At 38.9% G+C, this 12,104-nt stretch overlaps 1 protein-coding gene across 2 annotated transcripts in view; it reads right to left on the reverse strand.

The window, feature by feature from the left end:
* The window catches only part of Atrnl1 (attractin like 1), a 507,438-nt gene that overhangs the window by 428,155 nt on the left and 67,179 nt on the right, over positions 1–12,104 (reverse strand). For both annotated transcript variants that reach the window (XM_051199717.1, XM_051199718.1), the window contains exons 11-13: positions 4,716–4,800; positions 2,462–2,670; positions 1,460–1,578 (exon numbers count right to left, since the gene is read on the reverse strand). In XM_051199717.1, coding sequence (XP_051055674.1) covers positions 1,460–1,578; positions 2,462–2,670; positions 4,716–4,800 — 413 coding nt within the window. The remainder of the gene's footprint in view (positions 1–1,459; positions 1,579–2,461; positions 2,671–4,715; positions 4,801–12,104) is intronic.

Raw genomic sequence — 12,104 nt, forward strand, 5'->3', positions numbered from 1 at the left:
GGTGTGGTTTACCCTGGCACACACCTTTAATCCCAGAGCTTTCTGCTTGGATATTATAAACAGGATTAAATAAAGTCAACCTTAGGTCAAGAAATCAGTTAACAGAAGTGAACACAGAATTAAGAAAAAGAGAGGGAGAGTAAGAGGGAGTCAGAAGGACAGATAGACACTCAGTACCTAGCAGGGAGGACACTCAGTGGGCGGAGTCTTGTCTAAGAAGAGAGAGAGGAGGAGGAAGATCAAGTGGTGATCTCTCTGAGCCAGCAGGCAGGCTTTCACCCCAGACCTCAAACAGTTGAGATCTCGTTTAAAACAACGTGATTATAGGTTAATGTTCACTGTTTCAAACCATGAATACTAATGTCATAAGTTTTAAGCCATACAATAATTGTTCTAAGAAGATTGTTGTTCTGGGCACTGGTGGTTTGGGAAGGCTGTTGTTCTGGGCACTGGTGGTTAGGGAAGGCTGTTGTTCTGGGCACTGGTGGTTTGGGAAGGCTGTTGTTCTGGGCACTGGTGGTTTGGGAAGGCCTTTCCAGGACTTTTCAGTGCTGAGCCTCTGCACAGTAAATGTGAACGGCAGCCCCACTATTGTGATAATCAAAATTGCTGCTAAAGGTTGGCTGTGAAACAAAACTGGCTTCAGTTGAGAACAAGTGATGTGATTTTAAAAATAAAGAACTAGGGTTGTCAATACTGTGGTAAAAACAACAGACAATATTGTGTGCGAACAACAGACCATCAACACACAGCTGATGTGTGTCTGACAGGAATTCCATGGGGGTAATCTATGTAATTATTATCTGTCTACGTAACCCTGATCCATCAGTAAAGAACATTTAAAGACAGCATGTAAAAATGAAAGCATACAAAGTATTGAAAAACTTTTGGTCTCATTCATGAAATACATGAGTAAAAATTACAAGTTACAAAACAGAATATAGACCAGTACTTCTGACCAATAAAGGTATATACAGGCTAACTACAATATGCTAAGATGGGAATGATTACTTATTATTATTATTATTATTATTATTATTATTATTATTATTATTATTTTGAAGAGTGTGTTAAGCCAGGGTCTCACTATGTAGCCCTGGCTGTCCTGGAACTCTCTATGTTGACCAGCTGTCTCTGAACTCAGAGATCTGCCTGCTTCTGTCTCAGTGCTGAAATTAAAGGTGTGAGTCACTAAGCACAGCCAGATTCCTATGACGTGGGATATTTGTACACTGTGTGAAAATGTGTTGCTGTGATTGCTGTAATAAAAAACTAGTGCCAAGCTTTCATAATTAATAATTAGTCTCCGTGTCATTACTTGTGAGTTGTCAGCACAAAGAACAATTGGACTACACTCACACGTTTCCTATCTCATATATGAAGTCATTCCCCCACCCCCGAACACAGTCATTCGATGACAGCGTGCAGGTGACATCTCCATCCAACCGTAAGTACTGACCATGCTGCAGTTGCTATTTGCTGAAATGCATTTCTTGTCATCACACCATTGGCAACCATTTGTGTTGGAGGTGCAGCTGGCACAGTCTGCATATCTGTAACATCTGTCATCAGGAGCAGCTGTAACATAAATAGGGAGATAAAGCATGGTACACTAAAAAGAAAATGTCAAGATTCTTAATCCACACATTTATAGCATCTACTTAAGGATCACAAAAGAAAAAAACAACAAAAAAAATCAGTAACAAAATAAGTTCTCTAGTAGTTTATAGGTCACATTTTAAATTTACTCATTCAGAAAGAAAAAAGGAATTTACCAATAGTATACATCCAAATTAAATATAATAAGTATTTGTGTTTTGTGACTATAAAAATATTTAGAGATCCAATGTGATATAGAGTACCAAAATCTGAAAATGTTTGTTAGTTGTAACACCAAAATATATTAAAGCCTGATCAACTGAAACATATAACAGTCATATAAATAATAAATTAAAAATACTGGCTGCCCATTTTTCACAAGTCTAATTATTTATTCAACACATAATAAAAAATTAAAAGCTTTTTAAAAAGCTCCATAGCATCACAATGGCCATGGCATGTATAGAGTTTGGAACTGGCAAGCGTTAATCTTACAATGTGATATTTTTATTTATGAATTCATTGCAATGAAATAATTTTTATGTCAAAAAGAAAAAAATTTAATTGTCTAATGTGGCTTTGCAGAAATTCAGGAAGAAAACAACAAATATAACATATATCACTTTTTGTTTGAAGCAAACATTTCTGAGAAATTACGTATTAACATGTAATAAAATAACTCACGTTACACATAAAATATTCCCACACCAATTTAAAAATTAAAAATAAGTGATTAACTGATTTCCAATCCAAGTATCAGACTCCATAATTAAAGCTTATATTTTTTAAATTCTAAAACAAGGAAGCTCATATAAGCAAAATCAACTCTACTTTTAAATACGCGGAGAAGGGAATGCCTCACCGGTCTTAGGGGGACACTTTGCTCTGAGAATATTATTTGCATTCCCCGTCTCCCAAGATTCACAGTGATTCTTATTCCAAACACACTTTATCCCGGGGCCAGCATTTCTACAGAGCGCTTCATCTTGGAAAGCTCTGCAGTTTGGAGGCTTGTACACAAGGACATCACTAAGGAGCACGCTAGAAAACCCACCAAAGATGTACATGGACCTAGAAAGCAACGGGAGAGAGGGAGAGCATCTTAACACAGCACGGCTGAGCGGCCTAGCGAGCTAGTCTGAAGAATTAACAGATCCAGCTACACATTCTAACACTTTATATGCCTGTGCTTGTATCCAACTGTTCCTTAGAATCATATTTGTAACATACAGTATGATGTAAACAGCCCAGGTTAATTATTGCAAAATTTCCTCAGTGATTTTTTTTCAGATAAAATCTGAAATATAGTATAAATCTGAATGTTTGATGGAAACATTAAATACCCAGACATGTTCATTATTAATGTAAGGGAAAGATCAATAATATAAGTACTACCATCTTAACAAAGAAACAATCTTTTAAGAAATACACGACAGCTATAATGTAAAAATATACAATCAAATTATAGTCATATCTAAATGTTAAGATGCACTTTGAAGTTGCTACCTAGATTTACTGTTTCTTTTATATATATACATACATACATACACAATTATATATATATAATAAATTTGGGATCTTGTTCCATGATATTGTCTGTTTTGCTTAGATGTGTTGTGTTTGACAGTGTGTCCCTGGCCAGCCTAGAACATACACCCTTCCCGGTCTTGAACTCATGATCCCTCTGTTTCAAGGTTAAGCTGTGGGGCAAAAGGCATGGATCACTCTACCGGCCACTCGGCTCAGACACAGATTTAGAAGTCAGGTACTGAGACTTCTCGTAAATGAAAATGCGGAGTAAAGACAAGTCTTCCGCATGCCCCTTGTGTAATGGAGCCCCACAATACTGAAGTGCTTAGTAGCAATGATGACGCCCGCATACCCCAAAACAGCGCAAATGTAACTATTATCTATAGACTACTATTGACATAAGAAAGTGGTTCAAATGCTTCCAGAATACTTTTTATTATTAAACAAAGAAAATCAAAACCAAACCCTATTTTCCACAATAAAACATAGGGATTTTAAGATTCACATAAATTTTATTTATTATTATTTTTGGAGTCAATTCAGGGTAGTAATGAAATTTCATTGTGGATAATTATCCATTGTATGGCAACAATAGGAGAATTGTATGTAACTGGGAAGAGGTGATAATAAATTTATAAAATCATTATTTGGAGGTAAGCATTTTAAACTACTGAATGAGCTGTAGATTACTTATTAACAAGTTCTTTTGTTTTTGTTTTTTAAGGTTTATTTATTACGTATAAAGTGTTCTGTCTCCACGTATGCCTGCAGGATAAAAGAGGACATCAGACCTCATTACAGATGGTTGTGAGCCACCCTGTGTGTGTGTGTGTGTGTGTGTGTGTGTGTGTGTGTGTGTGCTGGGAACTGAACTCAGGACCTCTGGAAGAGCAGCCAGGGCTCTTAACTCATGAGCCATCTCTCCAGCCCAACCAATTCTTGTTAATGAAACAAAAATCATACAAACTTTCTGGGTATGGTGCCTGACACTTAAAATCCCAGCACTCCGGAGAATGAGACAGGAGGATTGTCATTAGTTCCATGCTACCATGGATTACACAGCTAGACTATAGTCTAGTTATACTGGAGAGAACTCATCTCAAAAACAAATAAACCAAAATATTTGTATAAACTTAAGAGGAGACCATGATTTAATCCCATACTCCAATTTCCAAAAATTGAAGTCTCCAAATTCCAGATATTGAAGTCTAGGGAGGTCAATAATCTACAGACTGGATCACACAGGTGGTTAAGGTGTGAGTTCTCTGTGTGCAGAACAGGAGGCCAGTGTTTATCTCTTCCTTGGGTCTTTTCGCAGAGTCTCTAAGAAGAACAAAGAAGATAGACCCCACTGGGAGATTCAGTCTTATAGCACCTTAACCACGCCCATGGGCTTAGAGAGCTCAAGGCGAAAAGAAAACTTACCGGAGGATGTGGTTAACAAACCTTAGTGTACTCGGGGAAAAAAGGGGAATGAAATGTGTGTCTTAAGAAATCAGCATGAAGTGTGGAAAGAACGTGAGGACATCTGAAGATGCAAGGGCAAATGTTTTCTCTCTCTGAAAAGGAAAACATGTGCCTTTTACCCATTGATGACTACTGCAGAGTGTCCGAATCTGTTCACATCTCTATGAAGATTTGGTTTAGGTAATGTCTTCCATTCATCACAAGCTAAAAAATAAAGAAAACCGATATAAAAAAAAAAACTTTAAGAAATTCAGGAGAAATATAAAACAATCATTGACAAAATTACAGACACAATACTTAAAATCAGAAAACAAAAAAGGATGATTAATCTTCCACTACCTACAATTTAGTATCATTACTCAACCACAATACACGTTAATTAAAGATAACTCTTGAGTAAAATTCTCACCAGTAATTTAAATAAGAATTAACAAGTGAATGAATGAAATTAAGTATCATTCTCTCATGTTTGGAGATAATTTCACTGACTTGACTTTACTAAATACAGCAAAATTCACATAGTAAAACCAATGAATGCCACTGCAGGGCCCACTTATAACTGCATGAAATAAACGTAAATAAACACGCAATATTCACTGACAGAATATCCAAAGTAGAACAATCATAATGCAATATTTAAATTACTTTAATGACGTGTTCCGATTCTTTGATGTTGGAAGGACTAATTCAATGGCACAAAAACCTAGATTTAAAAACTTTTTTAAATGATAAAATTCAGTTATATAAAGAATATAGAAAGAAAAATAGCAAAAGAAAAATTATAGCATGTTTGAGAAGAGGTAGAGGGCACAGAAGCAGGGGGAGGGAGAAAGAAAGGGAAATGAATGATGTGAATACAGTTTTCATTTACACAGTGCTCAAAAAAGGTTAAAAGGAAGAAAATATACCATCTTAATACAACATTAAAATCAGCACACATAAGCACAGACTATACTCAGTGTTCAGGGCCTAGGCACAGTCTCAGGACACACTACCTTTCAACTTCTTAAACACTGTATCTAAAGGCAGGATTTGATGTTTAGTTTAAGTGTAATAAGCTTTTCAAAGTGCAATCTTAATAACCTTAGAAATCTACAAAGAACAGTAAATATAAAGTTAATTGCAAAAGTTAAATTCATAATAAATTGCAAATTTTCTATATAACTGTGCCTAAAACACAAATACTAAGTGAGTTTTAATTCAATATTCTTACTAACAGTGATCAAAGAAATTGTAAAAACCAAATCACAAAGTGAAGCTGACATACTAAAAGCAATAAAATACATCCCAGCAAGTATTTTCTGGAGTGTTCCACGGTAGGTACACCAATAGCACTATTGAGAACTCTTCAGTTTGTAAAGCTCCCAATGTGACCACACGCTTGTCTATTACTCTAAAATGAGCGAGAATAAAAATCTAACAATTTCATTTAAGTATTTTTACATGGATTGCTCCATGGAGACAGTGTCCACATTAGGACCATCAACATTCCTAAAAGTCAGTGCTCTGCATGTTACAACTGAGGTGTGTGTGTGTTCGTGGAGGGGGGGAGCCGGGCCTGTGTGTATGTGTGTATGGATGTGTGTGTCCATATGAACAGGTTGATCTGTGTGTGTGTGTGTGTGTATATAGTGTCTGTGTGTTCATGGGGGGGGAGGGTGTATGCATGTGTGTATGTATGTGTGTCTCCACATGAACAGGTCTCTGTGTCTGTGTGCATTTGTATGGATGCATGTGCTCACATGGACAGGATGGTGTGTGTGTGTGTGCATTTGTATGGATGCATGTGCTCACATGAACAGGTGTGTGTGTGTGTGTGTGTGCATTTGTATGGATGTGTGTGCTCACATGAACAGGTGTGTGTGTATGTGTGTGTGTGTGCATGTGCTTGTATGGATGCGTGTGCTCACATGGCCGTGTTGATGTGTGCAGGCAGGTTTGTTTTTTGTCCAGCTTCACACACTAGACTAACTGGCTCAGAGCTCCCAGGCTTTAGTCGCCCTGTCTACACCCTCATCTCACCTTGGCACCACTGTGATTACAGATTTCCACTGTGTGAGTTTACACGGGTTCTGGGGATTTGAACTCAGGTCCTCAGGCTTACACAAGAAGCATCTACCTACTAAGACATCATCCCATCCCTTTAGATTACATTTTTAAAATCTGTAACAAAAACTCATGCATGTAAACAGACTACCAAATGTATGTGCTATGGTTAATGTAAGAAATGTGCATAATGTGTACTTACTAAGATAAAATTTGTATAAAACCACTTTCAAAGTGATGTTTGTCTATGTAACTTAAAGCAGGCTCTGCAAGAACTCACTGGGGTTTACTGAGGAACTGCCTTGTTATAAATGAAGAATCAGATCTATGGAAGTTAAGTGACATGCATAAGGTTCATTTGACAACTTCTGTCTTTCCATAATGAGACCTATAAGTATTTGAAATAATGTGTTACAAGGATTTTAAGACATTATTTGTTTTTTGTGGAAGTGGGGGATGGCCTATACTTGGTATAAGCTCTGAATGAGAAAACTAATGAAAATGTTAGAGTCTACTAATGAATTCAGGTAGCTAGATGTCAATTATTCATCCAGTTCAATAAACATAATTTATATTGTTAATTATGTATGAAGTGCACTGAGGACAGTATTACAATACATTGAAAACACATCAATATATATATATATATATATATATATATATATATATATATCAGGACATCGAGAATAATAAACGCAATGGAGACCTTATTAAGACAGCTGTACTCCAAAAGGTGTAAGGTAAAATCCACAAAGCTTCAGAATTTCCACATTGCTAAAATATAAAAGGGTCTAATGGACAACATGCCCTCTTAGTAAAATTTAAGAGAAACAACTATGGCACCGCCACCACACCAGACCGCTCTGAACTCTGAAGACAGCAGACAGGCCATGTACCAGAAGGCAGCGACAGACGTGAGTTCTGACTAAACGCCTGGCCAAGAAGACTGACCAGCTAAGGTCCGGTCAGCACTGATAGCAGCATGCAGCTAGGTCACGTGACCCCGAAAGCCTGGTGACGTTACCGTGCAGAAGCGGTGAGGACAGACGGGATCCACACGTCCACAGCTGCGCCACCGAGCTTGGACAACTACAGACCTGTATTCCTGCTACTCTGTACAGACAGCACAGGCCAGGGACTAGCAAGCGGTCATACAATCAGAATGTGCTGTCATCAGTAAGAGGATCGGCTGGAAGATAACACGGGGATCATCAAGATCACCGGGACCCAGTTGCCTGCGTGAACAGGCAGCTCCAACCTTGTGTCACGCAACACCGCTACACCAGCCTCCCCCTCATCCTCCAACCGTAACTGCACGGTGAGTCCTGATAGAAAGAGGGAAACGCAACCACGCCAGCTTGACACTGACGTACAAACTGAGTGACTCAGCAATCGACAGCAAGTTAATAAATCTGCTCACGTGCGGTCTCCTCTGATTCTCACACAGTGAAGTCTCGATCGCTATTACTCTCTTTAGCTGCAATCTAAAGAAAACACACTGCTACAACAGCCCAGTCATTACCTCTCCATAGCCCGCTCGGGCTTAGACGAGGCAAAACAAACATCTACACAGAACTGTAGGGTTTCTTTTAAATTGAGAGAAATATACTCCACAGCAACAAAGACCAGAGTAAAACACACTCTATAGAACACGTTTGAAAAACCCATTGCTGCAAGGTACTTACTCTACAAACCAACACCAAATACACAGACGATCAAGAAATTAAAGTTACCGGTCTTGAACTTAGATCTCAGCATACTACACCACCAGAATTATTTACCAATGAGGGGAAGTGTGTGTGGGGGTGGAGAGGGCATGTGTGTGTGTGTGTGTGTGTGTGTGTGTGTGTGTGTGTAATCATTTGAAGAATTTGAGCTGAAATCCTGATATTTAATTTACCGATTATGCAGAAAACAATACACGTAAGAATACATTTGTTGGCTAACTTTTCTACAAGTGCACGTCTCTAACTTTGTAAGAATCCTGCTCCTACTCCAAAATATACTTACAATAGTTAATATTCTTGGGTCAGAGAGATACCAAGAGGTTAAGAGCACTGGCTGCTCCTCTAAAGGGTCCTGGTTCAGTTCCCAGCACACAGAGAGCAGCTCACAACTGTCTGTCACGCCCATTCCAGGGCTTCGAATGCCCTCTGCAGGCACCAGGCACATAAGGGACACAGACATATGCATGCAAGCAAAACACTCATATACATATATAACTGACCATTGCTCTGAGCACTGAGCTGTGAGTGTGGATGAAATGCAGCACTGTATGTATCAGGGCTGGAACACGGCAGATATAAAGAAAACTTCAATCTCTTCAATGTTTGTGTAACGGAAAAAAATAAATTTCCTGCTGCTGCCAAATGGTTTCCACCCACCTTAACAATTGTTGGTGATCAAAACTCCCTTAATATTCCAAATATACCCTAGTGTCGCCTTGGTAACTGCACGCCGTAACACACACTACACAGACAGTGTACGTGTACGTACAAAGTGTGTGTGAGGCCGCGCCCCGTGGCGAGCGTTAGGCAAACCTGGTTGTGTGCTTTCACAAACTGAAAGGAGGGAAGGAGAGGAAACATCAGGAAACTACAGCAGCAACTATTCCTCCCTTACCAAACACCAACGGAAAAGACAACACCGGCCAAAGATTGACCACAGGAAGAGGTGTGAACATTTGCAAACATTTTCCTGACCTCCATCCACAGTAAGAAGCTGGCTCTTTCCAGCGGCAGGCTCAGCAAGAGGGGCCACTTTCACCAAAGAGAAGCCGTGAAAATACAGGGAAACTAGGAAATACTGACAAATAAAACCTCCAGAAGACGGAATTACATTTAAGCACAAAGAGCAAGCCGGATGGAACTTCCAGAGCTTTACTGGAATGTTCCAAAAATAAGTAGATTATTTAATTTGCATATGGTTTTGTCATGAGATTACGGATGACAGAGTCATGCTCTACATGCTTCGTATACAGCACTTCATAGGGTTGCACAAAGCGTGTATGCTGTGCGTCATAAACTAGGTAAGTGATATTTAACTCCACTGTACAATAAAAGCAATTGCAGCAGTTTGTGTGTGGTGTGTGTGTGCGTGCGTATGGTGTGTGTGCATGGTGTGTGTGTGTGTTTGTGTCTATGTGTGTGTGTGAGTGTGTCTGTATGTGAGTGTGTGCTTGTGTGTGTGTGTGTGTGTGTGTGTGTAAATGTGCAGTTGAGTACTCTGTGTTGTATGTTCTCTTAAGCACTGGGCCATCTCCAGAGCCTTCAGTGAGCCACTTTTTGAAAACATGTATGTTTAGTGACTGATCTCTAATCTAATTATAGATGTCTGACAGCAGTAGTTTGAAAATCAGCAGTATATGCTGGCTAAATCTCCACCACACACACTCTGAAGACGGAGTTATATTTTCAAAGATGAATGAGTTCGCCATGTACAATTTCCAAAGGGTACCAAGACCGAAAGTGTTGAGTTTTAGAACAAAAAAAGATTAGCACTGGCATAAATTTGTTTAAAACTCATGTAACACCTCAGATGCATTTCATTTAAATGTGACAAAGAATAGTCCTTTTATGAGAAAGAAACGTGATTTTAAAATCATCTTCTATTTGGTTCATTACAATGTCTATCTTTGCTTCCAAGGGACAATAACTACTTGAAATAATTTTGTGTGTGTGTGTGTGAAAGATAATACAAAAAATATTTTCTTCATGAAAACCTTGCAACATTTGATGCTGCCAAAGAAAAGTCTAAATAAATTCATGGGAGGACTTTACTGGGAAACACATGCAAATAATCAAATAGACAGAAAGTATTTACCCAACGCTCAGTTTGGGGCTGCCTTTATGTTTTTGTGAACAGGGTCAAAAAAAAAAAAAATGTGCTGTGTTAAAACATAAAACTTCTAAACTATGCGTTTCCTCAAAGTAGACATTTGCTTCTAACGATCACGGCATTAAACTAAACTGGTAGTGTACGGGGCGTTAAGAACATGTAGTGGATCCAACCAATCAGCACGGTGTAGTCGAGCAGACAGATTCCTAGCTCTGGAATCATGGCTGCCATAGTTCCTTAGTTCTGGTGCTGTTACCGACAACTGCTTGGTTTTGTGACAGCTGAGTCAGTAATGCCGTGCCGTTAAAGAGCTTTAGGGACGTCGCAGACTCACACATACGTCCCTTCACCTCACCAGCGCCTAGAGCTAGTTAGACTCCTGATCACCCAGTCTCTCTTCCCATTTCTTTCTGAAACAACGCTTGGTTTTCGTAGCCGCCGTAAGGTGTTTTGACACACAAAAGTGAAATATAATCTTTACTACTATGGAAGGATGAGAACAGACTCTCAATATGTCACTCATCAGAAAAAAAAAAAGTTTCAATCTTATAGTTCATTAAAGCAAGCGCTGTGGAGATGGAAACTCACTTAAAAAAAATAAAATGAATGGAAAGTTCAAAATCCCACCTTGCGGATTTTAACAGGAAATGAGACATCCTGACCTTTCACTTCAAAAAATTCCACAGAAGAGTATGGATGAACAAAAAAATAAGTAAATAAAGGTCTGGTTTTCCTCCAGAAGAAGCACTCACTGAGTCACACCAGGTAAAAGAGGTCACTGCCAGCTGGACTCACTGTGGCAACCCACCTGTTTTTCTGGATCTCAGGCAAAGATTTAGGAGTTTTCTAGAAGCTGGGACCACCCCACGCTCCTCATAAGGAAGAGGCATTATTTCACAGCTAATATTGTCCGGAGTTAACCCTGAGTAATCTCACGCCCACCACAGCTCAGCATCCTTGCATACAAGAGCATCGAGATCAAAGTGCTGATTAACTTCCATCGTTCCTTCCTGTGTGGTCATGTGAAATAATGCAGCACAGCAGGCAGCGTCTCTATGACGTTAAAAACTAAATCCGTCTTACATTAATCGTCTCCCTCATTTTTACAAATCCAGTGAATAGCTTTGAATCTGATAAAGTCCTTTCTTCTCAACCATCAATAAAAGGCATTCTTACATACCGCTGAATACATCAGCTAGCTTTTAGCAATAACATGACAATTAGAGAAGCAGTATTTTCACTACAACGATGGGCTGGAGCGTTAAATGAAGTATTTTAATAAATGTACCCACTTATATACAATCAACAACGACACAGCAGGATGAACAGGCTGAATTACAGCTAGGACAAGTGAGTACCCCAACTATTTCTCATTCTCTGGCAAGGCCTTGTTTAGTTTTTTCTCTTTTTTCCTTCCCAGGTACATCCTGGATTCCTACTTTACCTCATATTTCACACCCCCTTTGAAACTTCCCTGCCAATGAGCTTCTTCCCCACACTCAGTAAATATATTCTGTGTATGTAATATAGAATATGTTTTGTTCATTTCTCCTGAATCTGGATTCCTACTGTCTTCATTTTGATAGTTTGACAGTACTGCGTCTCTATCCTTATCTGAGACACAA

The sequence above is a fragment of the Phodopus roborovskii genome, unplaced genomic scaffold (genome assembly GCF_943737965.1).
Source record: "Phodopus roborovskii unplaced genomic scaffold, PHOROB, whole genome shotgun sequence".
Taxonomy (NCBI): Eukaryota; Metazoa; Chordata; class Mammalia; order Rodentia; family Cricetidae; genus Phodopus; species Phodopus roborovskii.